Raw genomic sequence first — 20,656 nt, forward strand, 5'->3', positions numbered from 1 at the left:
CCATCTCATGAGTTCTGGTGATTCGATGAGACTTTTGAACTTCCCAATCTCTTCAATATATTTCTTGCATTGAGTTTCCCAATCCCCTTCAGGAATATGGCAGCTGGGATACTTGGACGATCGCTCTTTTCGTTTGACGATGGTGTCTCCCCAGCTGATGAGAGTCCTGTAACGCTCGCGTAGCTGGCCGATATCCTCACATGCAATTCCAGGCATCTCGATCGATTGAAGAGTAGTCTCACTGTGAGGGGGAGAGAATGAGCGCATTCACCTCAAGCGACCAAGTCAAGTAGTAATTCAGGAGTGATCTCGATCCCACTTACGGTGCTCTTTCTGTTCGCGATGAGGTATGAGACCCATCGATGTGTAAAACACTTGGGTTTTCAGTGAACATTGTGATGTCTTTGGTAGTTGTTTCAGAAGGGAAAGAGATGAAGTATACGAAAACAATTTCGATGAGGCATGTCTGTCAATTTTGCAAGGCGAACATCGAAATCCACCAGGCATGCCAATCAGAGAATGAATGCATTGGCTGGACAGCAACATGGACTTGCAAGTAAATATGGATGAAATGGCTGACTGTCTTGGCGGGAAGAACGGAGCGTGCATACGTCATGCTCCTCCTTTGGACAAGGAGACTCCGACGTTCCGTTGAGCTCAAGCCACTGACATAGGACAATGACGATGAAGGGATCCTGTCGAGTAGCGTCAAGGAAATCGGGAGCCCAAACACTCATGGGTTTGTGCGTAAATAGAATCACTATCGCTCTTGTTCGTTTGGCCAACTGGCCCGATCCGACCTTCTCGATGTAGACCACTAGGGCGGCATAGCCGAAAACGGTCATACGATGTGCTGGCTTCGAACTATCCCTTGTCACACTCCATCTGCATGTCGACCAGACAGACCGCAGAATTCGCTTCGCGTCAGACAAGGTTGGAAATAACATTTCGACTCAAGAGTACCTATTGTGACACCATGACGATGCAGGAATCTCCCTACATCTACTCGTGCAGCATTCTATCAGATACACTCCAATACTCTCTGATTCTCGAGACATCGTCTTTGAGAGATAACCATTCTTCCCACCCGCCCCGAGTCAGACCCTTGATCTTCTCCGGGCAATTCGGGTTAAGAAGGCTTTCCCCAACTCCTCTCAAGAAAAACTCCAAATCTCTATAAGAAGATTCAGCATTATCGATCGTTAGAACCATATGAGAGAGGTCGAATTGTGAATCAGCCCTATCACCGGTCAATGACGCTTCCAGACCTTTCAAAGACTCTGTAGCCTTTCGAGTACATTGAACACAGCTTTTCAAGGCTCGGTTGAACTCTTGATCCCATTTCTGAATCTTACAGTACTTTAGGTCCTTATCGGCGCATATGAGCCTCTGTTCCAACTCTGTCAACCCACCATGAATCGCACTTCGAGGGGGTTTCGTGTCGCTCGTGCTCTCGACGTGGGAACCATCCGCGGAGTTGAGCGAGGCTTTGGCTTCAAATAAGGATCTCCTCAGGGCATCGTACGTCTTACTTACTCTCGCAGCCTGCGCTGAAACGTGACAATCTTCTGGATCCTTCGTTGATCGGGTCAAAAGTTCAACACATTCGAAAGCTGTATCAGTGCATCGCTTATACAGATCTTCAAGGGAGTCTGCTTCATCTACACACGATCGACAGTGGTATAAAGTCAGTCAGATCTCAATGGGAAATAATGCCTACGTATATTCAAAGGAAAGCTTGATGCAGATAAATATATCGGGGATATTGATGATCCAACTGATGGGTCCTAAAGCCTCTTCCAAGAACTCACAATGCGGGTTCTGAATTTGGGATGGCATCTCAATTAATCGCGCGAAAACAACCCTGCTGCAAGTCAATCAGTGTTAGTATTTGAATGGACTGTCTTGAAAGAGGACTGTATATCTATGTGTGGTGACTGTCTTATTTGTACGATGTGGCCTACTTTTCAAAGTTGATAGGGCTAGTCTATAGGGTGTCGTATGACTCAGAACCCATGCCCAAACGTCGGATAAGGAAATGTGCCGAGGAGTCGCAATAGAAATACACTTTGACAAAAGAACGATTGGTCACAGCTCGACTTGTTACTCGACTTCGAACCCAAATCGACGATCGCTATGCCTTGCGAAATGAAAGGATAGGGATGGTCTGACATACCGCGGAGATACAACATCGAAAAGTCTCTATCAAACCAGTATCCAAAAAAGTAACATCATATCGAAACAGTTTCAGATAAAGTTTTACTTCTCCACCCAAACTTCATGCCCTAGCTCATCCTTCTCCACTCCCCAATCCCCATTGTCCTTCGTCTGCTTCTTCTCATTTGACGATGTCTCAGGAGATGGCTGCACGTTATCCAATTCCGCTAAGACCTCATCCAATCCTTTGACGTCAGACCTCCCTACACCTTCTTCCTCTATCTTTTCACCTATGACTCTGACCACTTCTAAACCGAGATCATAGAACCCATCATTGGTCTTGGGGTTGAACATCCCCATATGAGCTGATACTTCATCTGTCGCTATACTATTCGATGCCGCGTTGAAGTATTTGTATAATGGGTGAGTCATCGGTGGAAGGATTGCGAATGTCCGCGAAACTAGTTGCGTAGGTGGAGAAGGGGGTAGATGCGTGTAGTAACTGCCATACGCATTAATCAGTTTGAGCGTCCCTTCTCCCTTCTCGAAGGGATAATAGAATGGACAGAGACATGGTGTGTATACGACACAGGAGAACCTCAACTCACTTGTGAAATACTATCTTTCGGCCGACTATCAACTCATGGATAGCCACCAGTCTTCCTTTCATACCTTCGTCGTCCCACAGATTCCTCACAAACGTCATATGATCATAACCATATTTCCACCCCGTGACGAAATCTTCCCTCCGATAATACGCTGTTCCTAATGCCACAGCACCCAAAGCAGCCGCCCCCAAACCATACATTGTCTTGGAAGATGGCGGTGCAAGGGAAGGTATCTTGGACCAGAAAGAGCTACTAGCAGCCGGTGTTGCGGTAGTTTCGGTAGATGAGGTGGGAGGGAGTACAGTGGTCTGGGTTTCAGGTGCTTTGCCTTTTCCATTTGCAGATATAGGTGATGCTGATCGGGAACCCGATGGTCCAGCTTCTGCGGGAGTCTCGGTCTTCTTGCCGAATTTACCAAAGCCCAGTCCAAGAGCCATGGGTGATAACATTCCTACGGTAGAGGCGATACTTCGCGCTTGGTCGACGTATGATGCTGCTTGGGATAGGTGGTGTTTCTGGGATGAGTAATAACACATGATTCGTGAGCTTAGCTGATCGCTTCCGGATAGCATCAGGATAGCTCACAAAGGTATGCTGTAGAAGCACAAGAGAAGGATCAGGGCAGTACGGTTAGCGCCCGTCTTCGCTGAGCAGGTATCAGGTGTTTCATACTTACAGGATGTAGGCCGAGGTACTATAGATGTTATTAGCTATCATCTTGAATCTCAATAATTATAAAAAGCTTACAGGTGTATCAAATGCTGGATAACGTCATACAGGATGTCGGTCAGCTATTTCATACCGGGGCCATGGTACGATCAGCTCACCCAAAATCCCTACTATCCTGGGCCACATCATTTCACCTTCTCTAGTATTACTTGCGATATCCCTCGCTGCATCAGCAATCAACAATCCTCCCATCCTAACTCATCGAAAAGTCAGCATAAATACAATACCTCTCATTGCAGCGAGCTCACGAATGACCCATCAGCACCACTTTTGCTTTCCCAGCTCCTCCACCTGCTCCATGATCGTTTTCCAAATTCACTACTAGCTCCGTGAGCCAATCAACAAATGCCAGGGTAGCTGCGGTCTGTGGTATCTGTCAGCTGATATGCAAGGAGACATGACAGTAGATCAATTTACAAGCTCTCCACGGGTTTGATATGCTGGGAACACACGACTTTCTACCTTGAGAGATGGGTGGGTCGTAGCTAGTAAGTGGGATATGCCTAAGACGAGAAACATCAGAATAAGCTTTGATACGTGAGTATTGGCGAAAGTCAGCTTACGTTCTGGGAATGACTCGAATGTCACTTCATTGCCTTTGAAACTATTTATTGTGTGCGTGTTAGCTAACATTCGACTGGGACTTCAAATGACAACTCACCCGTGAACCCAAACGAGCAGTAGCAGGTCTTTTGGTTCAGCAGTCATCGTAGAGAGGTATCGCCTTGATTTCGGGTCTCGTTATCAGACTAGGAGCTCTGAGGGGGTATACCAGAGATATACGAACAGGGTTGCGGTCAAAACAATTATTAAACGTGTAAACAACCTTAAATCTTTCATCTCCACCGCAACGTCATGTTCTCGGTGGCAACAAGACAGCCAGCACGGAGATACGTTCAATCTCCGGCTGCATTTATCCGTTGAATTAACGATTTCTTCGATCAGGATGTCAAGATAGCTGGATGCATCCTCAATTCCCATATTTCTGTCCACTTGAACAATCAACATAGCTCAGCATAGAGCGAACAACGAATGACCGACAGCACAGTCACCATGTTCACAATCAAGACCATCCCACCTTCCTCCACCCAATCATTCTCAGATGATATCCCCTCAACTCACCGAAAACATCAAGCCGAGCTGGATGCGATGGATCTTGATGAAGACGAGTTCGGTGCAGGACCTAGCAGGAGGAACATTGTCACTCCTGGTGAGATGATCACCAGCTCAAAGGAGTATATGAGGTGAACATCATCTATCTAAATTCATGAGCAACGAGTTGATCGCTGATAACGCTGCATACTCATAGGGGTCACGGAACATATGTCGAAGAGACCAATGTCATCTCAAGTGTGACTGGTACGATAGAGAGGGTGAACAAGTTGATCTCCGTCAAGCCTGTTCGATCGAAGTGAGTGATGAAACCCAACTCACAATCCTCGTTGTCAGCCAAGAGATATACCGGGAACTTCTGCCTTATCAAGAATCTGTGCTGATCTGTCACTTCTGTAATCTTAGATACGTCCCTGAAGTAGGAGACCTTGTAATTGGGCGAATTGTCGAAGTGGGACCTCAACGATGGAGAGTAGACGCGAATGGAAGACAAGATGCCGTCTTGATGTTATCTTCGGTGAACTTGCCTGGTGGTGTACAGAGAAGAAAGATTGAGAGTGATGCGTTGAAAATGAGAGAATTCTTGGCTGAGGGTGATGTGAGTGATTTGAAATTCGCTCGATCAGCTTTCCAAGAGTCTAAAAGAGCTCTGTAGGTGGTAGAAGTCACGATCGATCATGGAAGCTGACACATTGCTTTTATTGCTATTTCAGTTACTCGTAGCTGAAGTACAAGCGTTCTTTGGTGATGGTGCAATGTCATTGCATACCAGGTCACTGAAGTACGGTAAAGTGAGTGGGAAATCTCTTTTCCGATCCTATCTGCTCAGATCATATGGATGCATCGTGATCACAAATACGAACGGTCGGTGCTGACCTTTCCCCACCAGCTACGAAACGGCCAACTCCTCACAGTTCCTGCACAACTGATCCGTCGTCTCAAATCGCATTTCCACCATATCCCCCCACCTTGCGGTCCGACCGGTGTGGATGTGATTCTGGGTCTAAACGGCTACGTGTGGGTATCGAACGGTACCTCACAGGAAAAGAGGGAAGGTGGAGAGGGGTTCGATTCCGAGGGTGTATATAGCGATAAGAACGATGTGAGTTTCGCGTTCCCCTTGACCTGTTCACCTCTACAATTATATAAGCAAATCGCTCGCGATCTTTGTGAACATCTACCTCGAGCGTAGCAAGACTGAGTAATTCAATGCCTGTCATAGGACATTCCTCCGGAAGGTAGACAGGCCATCTCAACCATATCCAACCTTATCAAACTTCTCGCAGAACAAGGTATACCACTTACCGATACGTTAATTGAAGAATCGTATAACTGGTTGAATCAGAATCAACTGCCTTCAGGTCCGTTGGCTGAACCTGAGAAGGAAAGGATGTTGGCTGAGGTAGTGGGTATTGACGTTTCTGCATAATCAAGGAGATTTGTAGATCCAGGTAGAGTTTTGTATAGATGCACAATGCATTGATTTACATATATTTACAACGTTGCCTCTACTTTCTTATTTAACTCTGATTGAGTACTCTAATAACTATTTACAATGTACAAGACGTATGTTATATCATCTGAGTGATGGACCCGAATTCCCAAGTAAAGCTGATTGTTCCCTTCCCTTCTACAACTCAATGCTATGTTACGACTCTACCCAGAATTTGGCGAGGAAGTACAGCGACTTGTTTTATTTTTTTTCAGCGATGGCATCTACCACCCCACATCCCCACCAACCCACTTCTTCAACTCCAAATGCCTCTTACCCGCCTTCTTGCTCAGGATCCACCGTTCAAGTTGATATGTCTCGTATGCTCCCTCAGTCTCTTTCATAGCTTTCATATGTTTCGGTCCAGAGATAGCTTTGATAGCGTGTCGGCGACTACGAGAACCGGAAATCAGCACGAGATCCTTCGCATGGTTGAACCCCTCGTTTAGGGAAGAGAAGCCGGGAAAGGAGAGACCAAAACTTACCTCTGCCAGATACAAGTAGCCAAATTCAACCCCGTATGATCCGGTACGCCATACCAGTACATGACGAGCCCACCGTTCTTGACCGCTTCCTCGTGGGCTTCTCTATCTGCTCTGTAGAGGGACAAGTTGGCTGATTCGGGCTTACGTCGCGAGCGGAAGACGACGCAGTACCATTCTCTTTCGATTCCCTTGGGGAGGGACTACAGGAAAGCCAGAGTATCAGTACCAAGTCGTCTACTGGGCCGCGCGCGTGGGGGCTATGGGAGTGAAATGAGGCGGGAACAAGGAGAGAAGCAGGACTCACAAGGGAAGACCAGTTGAACGCCTCATCATACGGCGTAGACGCATAATCCTCATCCCAGGGTTTGAACCCATGCAGCGCCTGATGTAATGCCAAACTTGCCGGATCGATATCCGGTAAACGAGTTTCGAACCCTTTCAAAGCTTCTACCACTTTGACTAACACCTGTGCTGTCTCGTCCTTCTCTTTGCCATCCCCGTGGGTGTGTTCGTGTATGTGGTGTTCTGGTAGGGGGGAGAGGAGAGGTGGGAGGTAAAGAATGGGGTCCGTGGAGATGTCGTCGGTGGTGGGTGGAAGGGAGTGATGAGAGTGCACGATAGTCGGATCGACCTGCTTCGAACTCGAGTCGGAGGCGCGTCGACTGGCAGGTGGAGATGGTGAAGAGGAATGTATCAATTTCCTTTCTGTTGATCTACCTCTCGTCTGCTCGTTGGACAGGGCATCGTAGATCACCGAGGGGATTATATCTGAATCGGGGTGGTTGGTGAACATCCTTGATGACGAGGAAGAAGAGGAGGGGCTAGAGGGGAGATGAGATTGTTTATTTGAGAAGTGATGCGCGAGGGAGTGGGTTGCAAGTGCGAAGGCCATCTTGCTTGGATAATCCTGTGAGCGGTCCTTTTATATATGCGAAGGCTTGGATCTTCTTAGCTTGTGTAGCTTTCAACGTTGAGCTGAGTAAGTTATGCGATATGATGTTATTCTTTTCGATTCGTCTGGATTAGTAATGTAATTCAAGTGGGGAAGAGGCAAAAACAAGTTCGAAGGACCCCCCATGCTCACTTATATATATGATCCCATCACAGATCAGAATAAGCACCAGTGAAAAGCACGCAAGAATTACTATGAGTTTCATGTATTTGCATCACCAATTAATGGCGAATACTGATGTGTAGCACCATGTCGCCATCGTGCGAGCTGAGCCGAGATACAGTAAATTTTGAATTGACGATCCTGTCTTTCCCTTTACGGTGGGTGAGAGTGGGGTTATCACGTTATATGATTCCATTTTAGTGCTTGGTGCTTTGACAGGCGAGGGTGAATGGTTTCATAAGACGTCAGCTTGATGAAAAGGTCAAATAGTAGTATTTCCAAAGCAAGGTAAGGTAAATAAGTTATTTCGATTTATGGCGTGATTACAAGCAGCAACAAAGCAAATGATCGTCTTTTCCGTTCCTTATTCAGCTTGGCTTGGCTCTGATCGGCGATCGCCGTGATGTAAGTAACGGTGCCGGAGATGCCGAAACAAAGTCAGATGAACAGCTGAAGCGATGGGCAAAGCTGCATTCATCGCGTTGAAACCGAAATCATTGAGGAGAAAATCACCATGAACATTCAGCCTGCCGATGAGGTTCATCTCCGTCGACTTGATAGCACAGAACATCCTTTTAAGCCTTTAATGGGAGCTTCCTTTTTGATTTATCGTAGGCGTAGGATCTGCATCCTCCCCGCACTAACACAATCCCAACCCATCTGAAACACCAAGACAGTCAGGCGGGACTTCAATAATGTTAATATGGCATCTACGTGAGGGTATCGTGGTGGTTTACAGATATTGTATGAATAAGGTAAATGATGATATGGTTCTGAATGCCCAAATCCCCTCTCTCGTACGTCTACGCACCGTCCAGCCGGAGGGCGGACTCAAACGAACCGTCTACTCTTAATTACACATCTCTAGTCTTATCAAACCTCTCAACCCACTCCACGACCCTCGTCCAATCAGCCACACGTTCCACACCCCGAGGCAACCATCCCTCCTTTATCCTCTTCTCTCTTAACTGCTCGTACTCCTCCAAAAGTCCCTTCTCTTGCTTCTCATGATAAGTCATTGCCTCTATCTGCGTTCTCTGGGATGGATCATGCACAATGGCGTTCCATGGATAATCGCCAAACAGCAGTACTTTGGTGGGAAGTTCGTGTGGGTAGGTGGACGTTGCTACGTCGTAGGCGTTTTCGGAGGAGTCGTCGATCAGGAATAGGGATGAGGTGGTGTGTATTATCTGATTAGGTCAAATCGAATCAGCCAGATGTTCTGTATGAGTGGCGCAATGAGGATGGTCTTCTCGAGGAGCGCAAAGCTCAGACACCCACCTCAGCTTTCGATCGCTTATGGTGCGATACCACCGCTTTCCTGGCTACGTGACCTTCCTTCTCCTCTCGGGTAGGCTCAAGATGCTGGAACGCGCCTGTGAAATGTATCTCGTCGAATACTACATGAGGTAGATGGTAAGTTTGGTCGCCATATGTGTATGACTGACGAGGCATGAGAGGAACAAACGGTAGACAAAGCATCTGACCAAACAACTCACTATCAGGCAAATACTCTGCTATCCAATCTTCTGTGCCCGTCCTTTGATTCTCCGATCGAGCAGTTATGATGATAAGACTAGGAAGTGGTTGCGGAATTAGTACCAGTTTACACGTTTTCACAAAATCAAGCTCAGGCGTTTGACTTCACCGTCATGAATCAAGTATCGTACAGATGCAGTTCGGAATGAATGCAGATAGAACGCAAACTCACTTATATCCCAATTCCTTCAGACGTCCCAGCCCTTCCTTGGCCCCCTCTACGGGAGGTGCTCTCATATACAATCCCCCCTGATACAATTTTGCCTGATCATCAATCCAAGATCAGCTCAGGGCAGAAATGCAATATGAATAGGAAGGGACGCAGTGGACTCACCACCATCCCAACTGTTTCCTCCGGTGTGCCCCATCCTCTGTTCATCCAATATAGGTAATTCTTGAAGTCATCTAGAGTCAGTGGGGGTTGAGTATCGAACAGCTCGTTGTGCACTGAGGTAACAAATGCACTAGAATTAGCATATGTCATCGATCAAACCTGATACAGGTATTAACCTGCATCTGAGCATGCAGGTCCGGATCACTCACTATGAACAATAGTAGCATTGGTCTGGCTGCAGATCCGATGAGATACCGTAATATCGTCAGCTTCTAGCACGAACTAAAACAGCCCGACAACGCCTCTTTCCGGACTCTGTGCCTCGTCAAGCCTTCCCGGCCAGCCGATCGTCCAGAATACCTCGTCCCTCCATGGCAGTGAAAGGCGAGATCGAGCAAAGCACAGTGTCGTAGAGATGATGGAGGGACGGGAAAGAGAGATAGCAACGAGCCCACTCACCAAAGCACATCATCCATATCGACCGCTATCGTCCCTTTCCACCCCCTCCTCGAGGGAGTGGTCATCCCACTAGCTAAGATGGTTTCGACATCAACATCTTGGTCTATCGGTTCACCCATGATGCCGAGCTTCTTCTTGCTTTTTCTTGCTTCTTCGTGAGGCCTTTCCTTTTCTTGATTACAGGTTATGGATTATGTATGAGATCAAGTTGTAATGTACAGCTGGAAGTGGTGGTATACTTGTACCCTTTCGAAGGAATGTCGAGTGCAAGTTGCTTGCAGCGCACTTTGAACAGTCCGAGTATCCTTTCTTTCGATTTGGCAGTAGCAGCGGACTAAGGAAAAGTCCTTTGTGGGAAGGTATGATGAGAAGTTGAAGTAACAAACTACCAAAGTCGACCTCGTATAGCATAGAATATGAATATAAATAGCCTTTACTTACCTGGTCGTTTGAAATTTAAGTTTAAAATTGCCCTGGAACGTTGACGATGTGATGACGGTCAACCGAATTGCGAGTAAGATGAAAAGGTAACGTTATCCACCTCCTTGCTATAAACATAACATTTATGTATATCAAATCAACTTTTGGGCGTTGTTGACTGATGTTGATAGTTGATACTTGATCGTTGTCGACGTTACTGTACCATGTGTCCACTCCTATCTCCATGTCCATGTCTTTGCAAAAGTCGTGTCCCACCACTCTCCTTATCAGGCACTCTTCGGGTCCGTCTAATCGTGAGAATGCTCCGTGTTCGTGTTCGTTGTTTGACTTGAAATCGAGACTAAATTAGGTGCATTTCGGATTCAAAGGTGGTTACTACTACTACGCTCTGGTACGTTGCCAGATCCCAGGGGGGATTGCTGGTATGGTACGTATCAAGATAAACATGACTGTAAATACTGCACTAGATATATGCATGTGACTTTCTATATACGAGTACCCATACATTCTATTCCTACATCTCTGTAATTGAATACAACAAAACAGACAGGATTCCACCAGTATGAAAAAACAAAGTACCAAAACAAACAAACAACATCCACTCTGTCCAAGGTCTCTCTTATCGCCTACTTGATCCTAATCCTACATCAAATGATCGTACCTACACTTTCGCACTAGCTTAGCTACCCTCCCCATACGCACGGTGCAAGTGCGTATGCGTATGCGAGGCACCCGAATTGTTGTTCTGCCCCATCAAAGGAGGTGGTCCGACCCCTACATTCTTGATGGGAGGTAAACTATTCTGATGGTGAGGGGGGTAGTCACGCGTATAACTCCTTTCATATGGTGAAGCCGATACCCCATGGTGGTGGTGGTGGTGATGATGCGTTGGTTCGTACCTTCCATTGATTGGGGTACTCGTGTATGAACTCGATCTTTGCGCAGGTATGGGCGGTGCACCATGCAAGGAATGACTCGGGGTTTCGGACCATGAAGGTCGATGTGTTATATGCGGTACAGGTGTCGTCGTTGATGCTCTGTATATATCGTTCGACCAACTTGAAGAAGTCGGGGGTTGGTGCGGGTACGGAGAAGCTGTTGAAGATCTATAACGATCGAAATCAGGTCTTTGGTCGTACCTACCATAGTTTGCTTGAGCGGAAGGTGTAGGTGCGGGCGCTGGAGCGACAGATCTAGGTGAAGGTCGCGTCATCCCGTCGAAATCCCTTTCATCCACTGTTCCATCGGAAGCTGCATCGATCGTATCAGGATTAGAATGGGCGGTGGAAGGCCGTTTATCGACGACTACAGGTGCAGGTGCGTCGTCATTGAGCAAAGCTGATATTCGCATTCCACCGGTACGAGAGACAGGTTTCAGGGGACTTGAATCGGGCATAGTAGCTGGTAGAGCGGGAGGTGGACTGGGAGGGAACATCCCTAATCTAGGTTCATAGCGATCTTGACTCATGAACGATGGGTAGGCATCATAGATCGTTCGAGTCGCTTGAGCAGGGCGGAAAGCTTCGTTTCCGGACTATAGAGAATGATATACAATCGTCAGTTTTGTCTGTGAAATGGTCGCGGTATGGTAAAGGAGTGTGGTCTGGTAAGATAGCGCAAAGGTAGTACAGAACAAAACTTACAATACTAGAAACAGGTGAGATCCTACCAGTCAAACTCTTCTTATCCTCCTCAGCTTTGATCTGACCCAAATTCAGTGGAGGCAGAGGAGCTCCATTCCCATCTACCAATTCATTCCTATGACCTTCCAGGAAATTCCCAACTTGTCTCTCCGATTTCCCCTTCAACTCAGCAGCGATCGCCTTGACGTCTGCTCCATGGACCAAAACAAGCTCTTTGACTTTTCTCTTTTCTTCAACCGACCAATACGAATTAGTAGCTGATCTCCTAGTAGGTTTCTCGGTAGTGGGGGTAGCTGCGGGATTGGCAATGGGAGTACCATTTGGATCGGCCGCGGGATCAGTCGCTTCTGGAACGACCTTCCGTCGTTTACCTGCTCTCTTGACTGGAGGTAGCAGTTCGGATTGAGCGGTGGTAGTATCGAGCGATTCGGCCGTAGGAGTTGCAGTCACGGCTGGTGTCGCTGTGACTGGAGCAGCGGGTACAGGTGTCGACAAGGTAGCGGTGACAGGAGCGACGGGGGTAGAAATCATAGGATCGATAGGCGTGAAAGCAGATGGGGTCGTAGGTACAGATTGTCGAGTAGGATTAGTCTCTGAGATCGAGCTGTTTCGAGGTCGTTTGGCAGTCTTCATCGTAACTCTCATCTTAGCTTTCGAAGCTGTAGTCGATGGAGCTTCACTTCCAGCTCTTGAGGTTACAGCAGAATCGACCTTATCATCGTCGTCATTGGCGGTAGAAGCGATACTAGGAGCAGTAGTCTTCCTTCTTCTTCCAGTACCGCCATTCCCTTCAGCAGGAGTTCCGATCAATTTCCCCTTTCTAGCGCTCGTTCCTGGAATGACAGATTCTTCTCTTTCTCTACCTCCTCTTCCGGGGGTACTGACCTCGTTATTGGACACGGTAGGTTTCTGCCTATCCATATCCGCCAAGAGCGCAGCACTCTTACCGCCTTTCTTGATCGGCATCGTCTTTTTCTTTCCTCCACCCCGCTTACTGGCTAACATGCCTTTATAGTCTACCTCTTTCTTCGTACGGTAGTAGTACAGCACGCAATCCGAAGCGGTCTTATTGGGTATTCCATCTGCGATCCTACCGAATTGCTTAGGGTATGCCATGTATCGTCTAACGAAGATAGCCCGTTCTTCCGTCGTCCAAATAGGCTCGGCATTCCCCTTGAAATCGTAGAATGATAACGGATCTTCCACAAGATCATTATCATCGTCATACCGAAGTTTGCGTTCTTCATCTAGCAGCATATCAGGAACAACCGCTGATGTCTTGTTGGCTCGGTAAGTTGGATCTTTAGCTGCTGTATCGGCAAGACCGGCGAGGATAGCTTCAAATTCTGCTTCGGTGTGCACAGCGTCACCCGCGCCTCTCCTTCTGTTCCCTCGAGCGTTGTATAGATCTTCAGGTAAAGGGGTCGAAGGAGCTACTGGACCGGGAGTGACAACAGGTAAAGCTCCAGGTACAGCGTACAGATCCGCTGGAACTTCTCCACGTTTCTCCATAAGCGAATCCAGGAAATTGCAATGCTCTTGCCATTCTTGGTCGAGTTCGAGATATTCATTCTTGAGTCGTTCGGCTTTGGTGGCGATTTCCTCCTCTTCTCTGGAAATGGTAGTAGCGACCAGCTTGGCGACGATTCGCTGTTGATTTTTGAGAGGCCAGGCGACTTTCTTCAACAGCCTTGAACGATCGTCATCATCTTCCGCAATGACTCGAGTCGTAGAAGCAGGTGCAGCGGAAACATTCCAAGCGATAATTGAGACTGGGTCGAAAGTCATGTTATTGTTGATTTGTTTGGCCTTGATAGCAGCGATAAGGTTGGCCTGCTTGATCTCTTCCGGTGCTTCCTCAAATATAGGTGTGTCATTTTCGTCGATATCCGCTGTTTTGGGTCCATATTCCGTTTCAGCATCGGTAGAAGTAGAATAAGCTGTAGGCATTGGGTCTTTTCGAGGTAGACCGTCTCCGAAAGGTGACGACAGCGGTCCGTTCGTAGGTGGCAATTGAATAGCTCGTCGCTCGGCGATGGTCACACGTCGTGCAGGTGGGCTGGTCGGAGGTTCTGGAGTTGCGGTATCATTCGACGTGATAGCTGAGGGTGATTGTACGCGGACGACTGTGGACTCGGCTGAATCTAGGTGGAGAGTGGCCGTAGGAGGGGTATTTGGTCGATCCTGCTAGTTCAGGGTCGACATCAGCTACCTACTTCACGCGTACACCATGAACTCCATCTATGTACTTACTGTCGGTATATTTTCCACGACGACCACCGCCTTCTCTGCAGCGGCAGCAGATTCGTCTACAGGTTGCAAAGGCACGCTAGGCTCTGATGCCGCAATAGCTGGAGCGGTAGGTTCTATCTGAGCGATATCAATCTTGGGACCCTCTTCTATAACTGAAGTACTTTCTTCCTTGAGAGAAGTAGTGACAGGAGATTCCACATGACCATTAGGCAGTATTTGTTCAGGATCTGCTGTTACTTCAGGTTGACTTCCATTTGCTATCTCCTCCTTTGATACTGTTGACACTGCTACAACAGGTTCATCGACATCCATAGGGGTTTCAACAACAGTCTGATCCTGATTCTGATCGTTCACAACGTCCTCTTGAGGTTTGTTTTCGACTTCGACAAGTGGTTGCGTTTCTAATGCATCCTTGTGGATCTGCGATACATTTTTATCTACTTCTTCCTTTGTAGGTTGAGAAGCTGACGGTTCATCTATAGTTGGAGGAAGATCAATCTGCGGTGGAGAGACATCGTTAATGCCAGTTGAAGCTTGACCGATCTCTGAAGGTAGAATACTCCCAGTAGGCTCCACGTTCTCCGCCAGTGATGGTTCTTCAGGCTGCACATCCACATCCATTTTGGTCTCCTCCAGCTGCTCTGTCACTACAGGGTCTGATACAGGCTCGGTTGGTGGTAATGGTGGAGGTATCGATTTGACAGGAGAATCCGAAGGCGGCGGTACAGATGGCGTATCGGGTCTGGAGGGTGTATCCTGAACTTCCAATCCACCATTGACCATCTTCTCCTCTTTCTCTGCTGATTGAACAGGAGGTGGAGGCGGTACAGGTGGAGTAGGTGGTCTATCCATTTTCTTCTCAACTACTCCACTAGGCCTTGAAGCGGTAGCTACTTCACCTTCCTCAGTTCCACCTATCCCTATGCCAGGTGATTTATCAGTCGTAGCGACATCGCCATTCCATCTAGTAGGATTTGACGAACTTCTCTTCCTACTCCTCTCGTGCTTATTCCACGCGTCATCAAGATTCCTCCTCCCCGACCAGGTATTACAATTAATAGGAGGAGGGGGTGACGGAGGTCTCCTTTCCCTTTGTCTATCTCTATCCCATCTATCCCTCTCTCTATCTCTGGGCGGGGTGAACGCCCTTCTAGTCCTGGAATCATCATTATACGACCACGAGGGGACCCTCGTAGCCTGCACAGGCGAGATCACCTCTCCCTCTTCCAGATCCTGTTCTTCCTGTCCATTCGCTTTGGTGTCGGGTAAAGGTATCTGCGAGGTAGGTTCACTCGAGGGACCTATATCGTCTCGTGTCCGTCTAGATTCTACGGGACTTGAAGACCCTCTCTGAGATCTGGATGTTCGAGCTGCCCCGCCAGAAGCTGACAGTGATGGCGAGACGGGGCGAGAGGGCACGGAAGGTCCACTGACACTCACTGATCTATCGAATTGACGGGTCGTATTCGTCGGTGTATAGTGTGCTGAGCGTCCCTGCGGAGGGAGGGAGGGTAAACGTGAAGCGTAGGATGGTGGGGTCTGGGCAGTAGATCTAGGACCTCTAGGCGCAGAGGGAGGCGAGCGAGGAGGATATCTTGGAGGTGGACGATGATCTTCCCTTTCCCTATCTCTATACCTATCGGACCATCTAGAATAACTTGGTTCCCTTTCTCTGAGAGGGGGAGGAGGGGCATATCCCGATATTCTCCTTTCCTGGCCCGGTCCCGACCCCAGTCCATTGGATGGTCTGTAGGGTGGGCCATTCCCTGGGGAATCAAGACTCAACCTGTCCCGTACATCGAACCTATCCCTATCCCTATCTCGCTCGCGATCATAAGGTCCTCCTCTCCTGGGTGGCGAGGGTGTGAGACTCCGAGGTCTTGGTCCGGAGGATGAGTGGGGTCGATAGGCTGATTGTCTGGGTGGGGCGCGATTCTGCCATGGTGGGATGGGGTATGATCTTGAAGAAGAGGAGGATGGGGGCTGAGTACGTTCGCGACGACGACGATTAGCTTTGTTGCGCGACATCTTGATGGACCATCAAATTTGCATCAAGAAATAGAACAGGAAATAGAAGGAAGAATGATGAGATATGATACAGGAGATGGGAGATGCAAGATGAAAACGAAAAGATGAAACGAAACTCACATAACTCCTTTCATCCCTCTCCCTCTCTCTCTCATACTCGCCCTCCCACCTCGACGATCTAGGAGGAGGCGGTAATCCAGATCCAGGACCAGAGGGTGTAGGAGGTAACTTGCTGGTGTTACTGGGATACGGCGCAGATGTGGAAGAAGCAGAGGGACGTGACGAGGAGGAAGATGGGCCTGATCCTGCTCCTGCTTCAGGATACATTGTCATTTGTGGGTGGGTGGGTGGTGGGGTCTATGCTCGTGCGTTGGGCTTATGGGTTACAGTATATCCTTTGTTATAGCATCTCAAATTGATATTAGTCTATTGTTGCTGGAATTGAGATTGGGGTTGGGATTGGGGCATTCCTTGTTGTGGTTGTCCTGATTTCTCGGATCACTAATTTGGCTTGAAGCGAGGATGCGATTTCCACAGGTGCCCAAAGACGTGGAGATGCTGATGATGCCGTTGACGTTGGATGGGATATTATACCAAGTTGAAGATGGTGTATCAAGTTGGAAGGTTTCATATCAAATGTAGGTCAAATGTTATCCCTTCCACCCCTCCACAACCTCAAAAGACGAGGGGTAAACAAATTTCTAATGCCCATTACGATTCCCCTCATCACCCCCTACAACAAACTTTGTAATTATCTGCTAATTAAACCAAACCCTTGATATCAAGTTGCTCAATCGCCACCCAACGGGAATATCCGGGAATTCTCCGTTAGTATGCTGCTACTGTACGAGTAATCTCATCATCGTAGAAATGTTGCATCTCATTTTCTCTCTCTGTCTCTATATGCTATAACGTATATGAAGAGAAGAGGAAGAGGACAAAGTACAACGTATAAGACTATCTACGAATCCAAAAGAAAAAAAAAGTATCAAAAAAAAAAAAGGAAAAAAGAAAAAAATCATGTGTATGAAAGAATAAGAAACGATCAATATCAATTCTTCAATAATAACATGTATTAAAGTGATTAGAAGAAAAAAGACTTCCACTGTTTTTGTAAGTTGAGTGTTATTTTTCTATTTCTCATCATCAAAGTCGGCCTCCCGACCCAAGTCTAAGCTACGCCCAGACCAGAGTCCACGTTACGAACAAAGGAAAAGAAACGATAGCGGACATGTAAAGAAATCTAGCTAAAGTTCAAGTCTGAAAAAGAGAGGGGAGGGTGGCAAAAGCCTTTGAATTCTATAATAAAGAAAAAGGTATATAATGACAAATCACTTAATCCACTTGATCGATCTTATCGGCCAAGTGACTTGTCAATGGTATAATATGTATCTCGGTTGAAAGGGGTATATAGGTGACTTTTCAGTCAAAGTGAGGGAAGGTTGAGAGCGACGTAGAAAAAACATGTTACGCGCTTTGTTCGACATATACACAAGAAGATAAAGTGTAATTGTTCGTTCGGAAAGAAGGAAGTGAGGGTGGAAGCAGAGAAAAGAGAGCTCTAATAGACATTGTAATGGGGTGAATAGGACCAATCGGAATCGAAAGAGTTATCATACTGGTTCTCAGCAAGACATCTCGTATAGGAATTTCGAGTGTGCATGAGCGAAGCTGGCCTGTGATCAACCCATGTCAGTGGCAGATTCACCACTGAGCAAAACCAACAGGTTTACCCCACCTCTTTGACGTTGTGCCATAATCCATATTGCCCTTCTGAGAGTCTTGAAGATATCCTCGGGTTGGTTGAACGACTTCAATACCAGGTTCGACGTAGGTGGTATGTTGCAGTGTTCCCGCTTTACCTTCTTGACAATCATAACCATGTTTCTTCTCTTGAGCTATAGGGTAGAGGAAATCATTGGATTCCCAATCTGCCGAATGATCGGATCGGGTAGTGGTCTGTGTCCAATCACTATATGATCGTTGTCTAGGCGGGGTCTCGAGTAGATCAAGAGGAACATGGAAAGGTTGAGTGGGCTGAGTAAAACCTCTTGGATGGCTATCGTAGGACGAAAGGGAGGTATCGCTGGAGTTTGAACCAGAGCGTTTCAACTCGGACATGGAAGGCAACCATTTCTTAGCACCATCATAATCCAAGAAATCCTCATCGTCTTCTTCCTCTTCTTCCTCCATCTCCTCTCCCAAGTATTCGTCGTTCACCAGAGCGTTCACATCCCTTTCAGCTCGTTCCATCTCCACATCCACTTCTAAATCTCTCATATCTTGCTGAGAGATACCATAAGTCCTAGCAAAACTTCCCCAATCTCGACTGATAGCTTGATCGGCCGCGGCAGGAAGCTCGTCAGATGATAGTCGTCGTTCGTAGTGTGAGGCAGGCGAGGCATCTTGAGGATCTTCCAATTCAACATTCCTAGCTTCAGTCACCATTTCATCGATGATAGGCGTGACGACGAGATCTACTTCATCGGGGATAGCCTTGGTGATGAGAGACGCGTAGAGTTTGTTGACGTGATCAACCCAGGAAGAGACAGGTACGTGAAGAGAAAAGTGGAGGTCGGCGAGGGCGATCCTTTCCATTCGATCCAGTTGTTTGATGGGGATAGAAGTGACCTCAAACCATGATTTGGTTAAGAAGGAGTTATCGTCCAACCATTTACCAGCCAACATCAGACCTAAGGTAGCTACTCTCTTTTCGACAGACTCCAACTCCAATGATCGACATTCTCGGAAGAACTCTCGCAATTCTGCACCTTTGATACCATCCCCATCGTGGAGTGCAAGCCCGTGAAGGAACCAGACGGCAGAGACAAGGGCAGTCGGCGAGATGGTCATTCGTTGGATCATATCGAGGATGAAGTTGACAAAGGTCGAGGTAGGCTTGATTGAGTGTGCCCACGCGACGTTGTATGGATCCCTAGGTTCGAGTTCGAGCTTTCTTCGTCGAGTTCTACGAGGAGCAGGAACCGGTGTAGCAGTCATACCCATTCTGCCCCAAGCTTTGGAGTAATCAGGAGGTGATCTGCCAACACGAAGCCAGCCGTCCTTCTCCCTACCACCGACGCCCCAAATCTCGTCTGAAGCACCTCCAACACCAGGTCGGAATGATCCAGGGGTGGTCAGAACACCGATTACTTGATTGGCGTACCACACGGCGAAAGCGGCGTTGATCGTTTCGGCTGGTACTTCTGGAACAGCAGGGGCGACGTAGATCTGCTCGACGTGACTGGTAGGGTATCGATAAGTGTCATGAGGAGTAAAAGGTCGCTCAGGAAGGTGGACCAGTCTAGGGTGAAGGACAGGAGCATGGAAGTCGGCAGGGAAAGCGTTGCCCCATCCATGAGCTTGAGGAGGTGTCCATACCGAGTGTTGCTGTTGCTGCTGATGGTGGTATCCAACATGTTGAGCAGGGTTGAACAAAGGTTCCGGTTCGAAAGCGAACATGTTATTGTTGGCTTCAGAATAGACTGGAGCTGGTTCACCGAAGAATCGTCCGCCTTGGGGGTAACCTTGATGGTGAGAACCTTGCATGTCGTGCTGTCGAGAAGGGATCATGTCCTCGGGAGACCAGTCGTCAAGAGGTCGAGCGAGGGTACTAGCTTCAGGAGGTACCGGGGGATAGGGACGACCGTTGAATGACATTCGGGGGTATCTTCTGTTGGTCATGAAGTCGTCCTGTTTATTGTGGTAGGAGATTTTGGGAGGACAGAGGTGCGTCAGGTCAGCGATGAAAGGTGGGTTGGGCAAAGGAGTGACATATATGTTGTTTGATGTGGAGGTATTGATGGAAGGAGGGGTAAAATGAAGGGAAAACAGAGTCAGTAAATGTTTAGGCGAAAGAAGCTCTTTTGAACGTCGTTCTGCACTTACATCATTCTCCTCTTCCTCTTGTGTGTAGCCATACGACTTGTATCCCTCATTATGCATGGGAACTTCAGCCGGTTTATGATAACCTCCACCACCGTTGAGAAGCTTGAGCAGTTCGATATCGGCGTAATCTGACTGCTCAGCTTCGAATGATCGGCGATCGTAAGAATCACGCCCATTGGGCGTGTCGTAGATGTAAGGCATGATGTCGATTATGGGAGATAACCCCAAGCGACCCAGGGGCCGTGGTACAGACTCTCCTTTATATGGAGAATGTACCGGTAGTGACAGGGAAGATGGATCTAAAGAAGTATGTGGGTGGCAAATATATTGATGTGATGCGATTGATTGTGTCTGTCGACGGGGTAGGGTCGGT

General features: G+C 47.7%; 7 protein-coding genes across 7 annotated transcripts; 1 reads left to right on the plus strand and 6 right to left on the minus strand.

Annotated features, from left to right (window-relative positions):
- Positions 1 to 1,002: 1,002 nt before the first annotated feature.
- Positions 1,003 to 1,839, minus strand: I302_105677 (uncharacterized protein; the record flags this gene model as incomplete). The annotated part of the gene is made up of 2 exons (XM_019191426.1): positions 1,003 to 1,661; positions 1,812 to 1,839. 2 exons carry the CDS (start codon positions 1,837 to 1,839, stop codon positions 1,003 to 1,005), a joined length of 687 nt encoding a protein of 228 aa, XP_019046056.1.
- A 420-nt stretch (positions 1,840 to 2,259) lies between these two features.
- On the minus strand, positions 2,260 to 4,202 carry I302_105678 (uncharacterized protein; the record flags this gene model as incomplete). Its single annotated transcript, XM_065870130.1, has 9 exons — positions 2,260 to 2,659; positions 2,766 to 3,316; positions 3,442 to 3,459; positions 3,513 to 3,526; positions 3,593 to 3,687; positions 3,743 to 3,858; positions 3,912 to 3,997; positions 4,058 to 4,098; positions 4,156 to 4,202. The coding sequence occupies 9 exons, from the start codon at positions 4,200 to 4,202 to the stop codon at positions 2,260 to 2,262; spliced, it is 1,368 nt and encodes a 455-aa protein (XP_065726202.1).
- Positions 4,203 to 4,547: 345 nt separating this feature from the next.
- On the plus strand, positions 4,548 to 6,036 carry I302_105679 (uncharacterized protein; the record flags this gene model as incomplete). The annotated part of the gene is made up of 6 exons (XM_019191428.1): positions 4,548 to 4,738; positions 4,804 to 4,905; positions 5,013 to 5,205; positions 5,321 to 5,398; positions 5,497 to 5,709; positions 5,830 to 6,036. The coding sequence occupies 6 exons, from the start codon at positions 4,548 to 4,550 to the stop codon at positions 6,034 to 6,036; spliced, it is 984 nt and encodes a 327-aa protein (XP_019046058.1).
- Positions 6,037 to 6,323: 287 nt separating this feature from the next.
- I302_105680 (uncharacterized protein) lies at positions 6,324 to 7,476 on the minus strand (the record flags this gene model as incomplete). The annotated part of the gene is made up of 3 exons (XM_019191429.1): positions 6,324 to 6,492; positions 6,585 to 6,784; positions 6,889 to 7,476. The coding sequence occupies 3 exons, from the start codon at positions 7,474 to 7,476 to the stop codon at positions 6,324 to 6,326; spliced, it is 957 nt and encodes a 318-aa protein (XP_019046059.1).
- Positions 7,477 to 8,552: 1,076 nt separating this feature from the next.
- Positions 8,553 to 10,149, minus strand: I302_105681 (uncharacterized protein; the record flags this gene model as incomplete). Its single annotated transcript, XM_019191430.1, has 7 exons — positions 8,553 to 8,888; positions 8,980 to 9,098; positions 9,198 to 9,274; positions 9,410 to 9,501; positions 9,572 to 9,684; positions 9,781 to 9,806; positions 10,031 to 10,149. 7 exons carry the CDS (start codon positions 10,147 to 10,149, stop codon positions 8,553 to 8,555), a joined length of 882 nt encoding a protein of 293 aa, XP_019046060.1.
- Positions 10,150 to 11,150: 1,001 nt separating this feature from the next.
- Positions 11,151 to 16,722, minus strand: I302_105682 (uncharacterized protein; the record flags this gene model as incomplete). The annotated part of the gene is made up of 4 exons (XM_019191431.1): positions 11,151 to 12,005; positions 12,115 to 14,298; positions 14,368 to 16,350; positions 16,516 to 16,722. 4 exons carry the CDS (start codon positions 16,720 to 16,722, stop codon positions 11,151 to 11,153), a joined length of 5,229 nt encoding a protein of 1,742 aa, XP_019046061.1.
- Positions 16,723 to 18,099: 1,377 nt separating this feature from the next.
- On the minus strand, positions 18,100 to 20,484 carry I302_105683 (uncharacterized protein; the record flags this gene model as incomplete). Its single annotated transcript, XM_019191432.1, has 1 exon — positions 18,100 to 20,484. One exon carries the CDS (start codon positions 20,482 to 20,484, stop codon positions 18,100 to 18,102), a length of 2,385 nt encoding a protein of 794 aa, XP_019046062.1.
- Positions 20,485 to 20,656: the final 172 nt, after the last annotated feature.

This window comes from Kwoniella bestiolae, chromosome 4 (genome assembly GCF_000512585.2).
Source record: "Kwoniella bestiolae CBS 10118 chromosome 4, complete sequence".
Classification (NCBI taxonomy): Eukaryota; Fungi; Basidiomycota; class Tremellomycetes; order Tremellales; family Cryptococcaceae; genus Kwoniella; species Kwoniella bestiolae.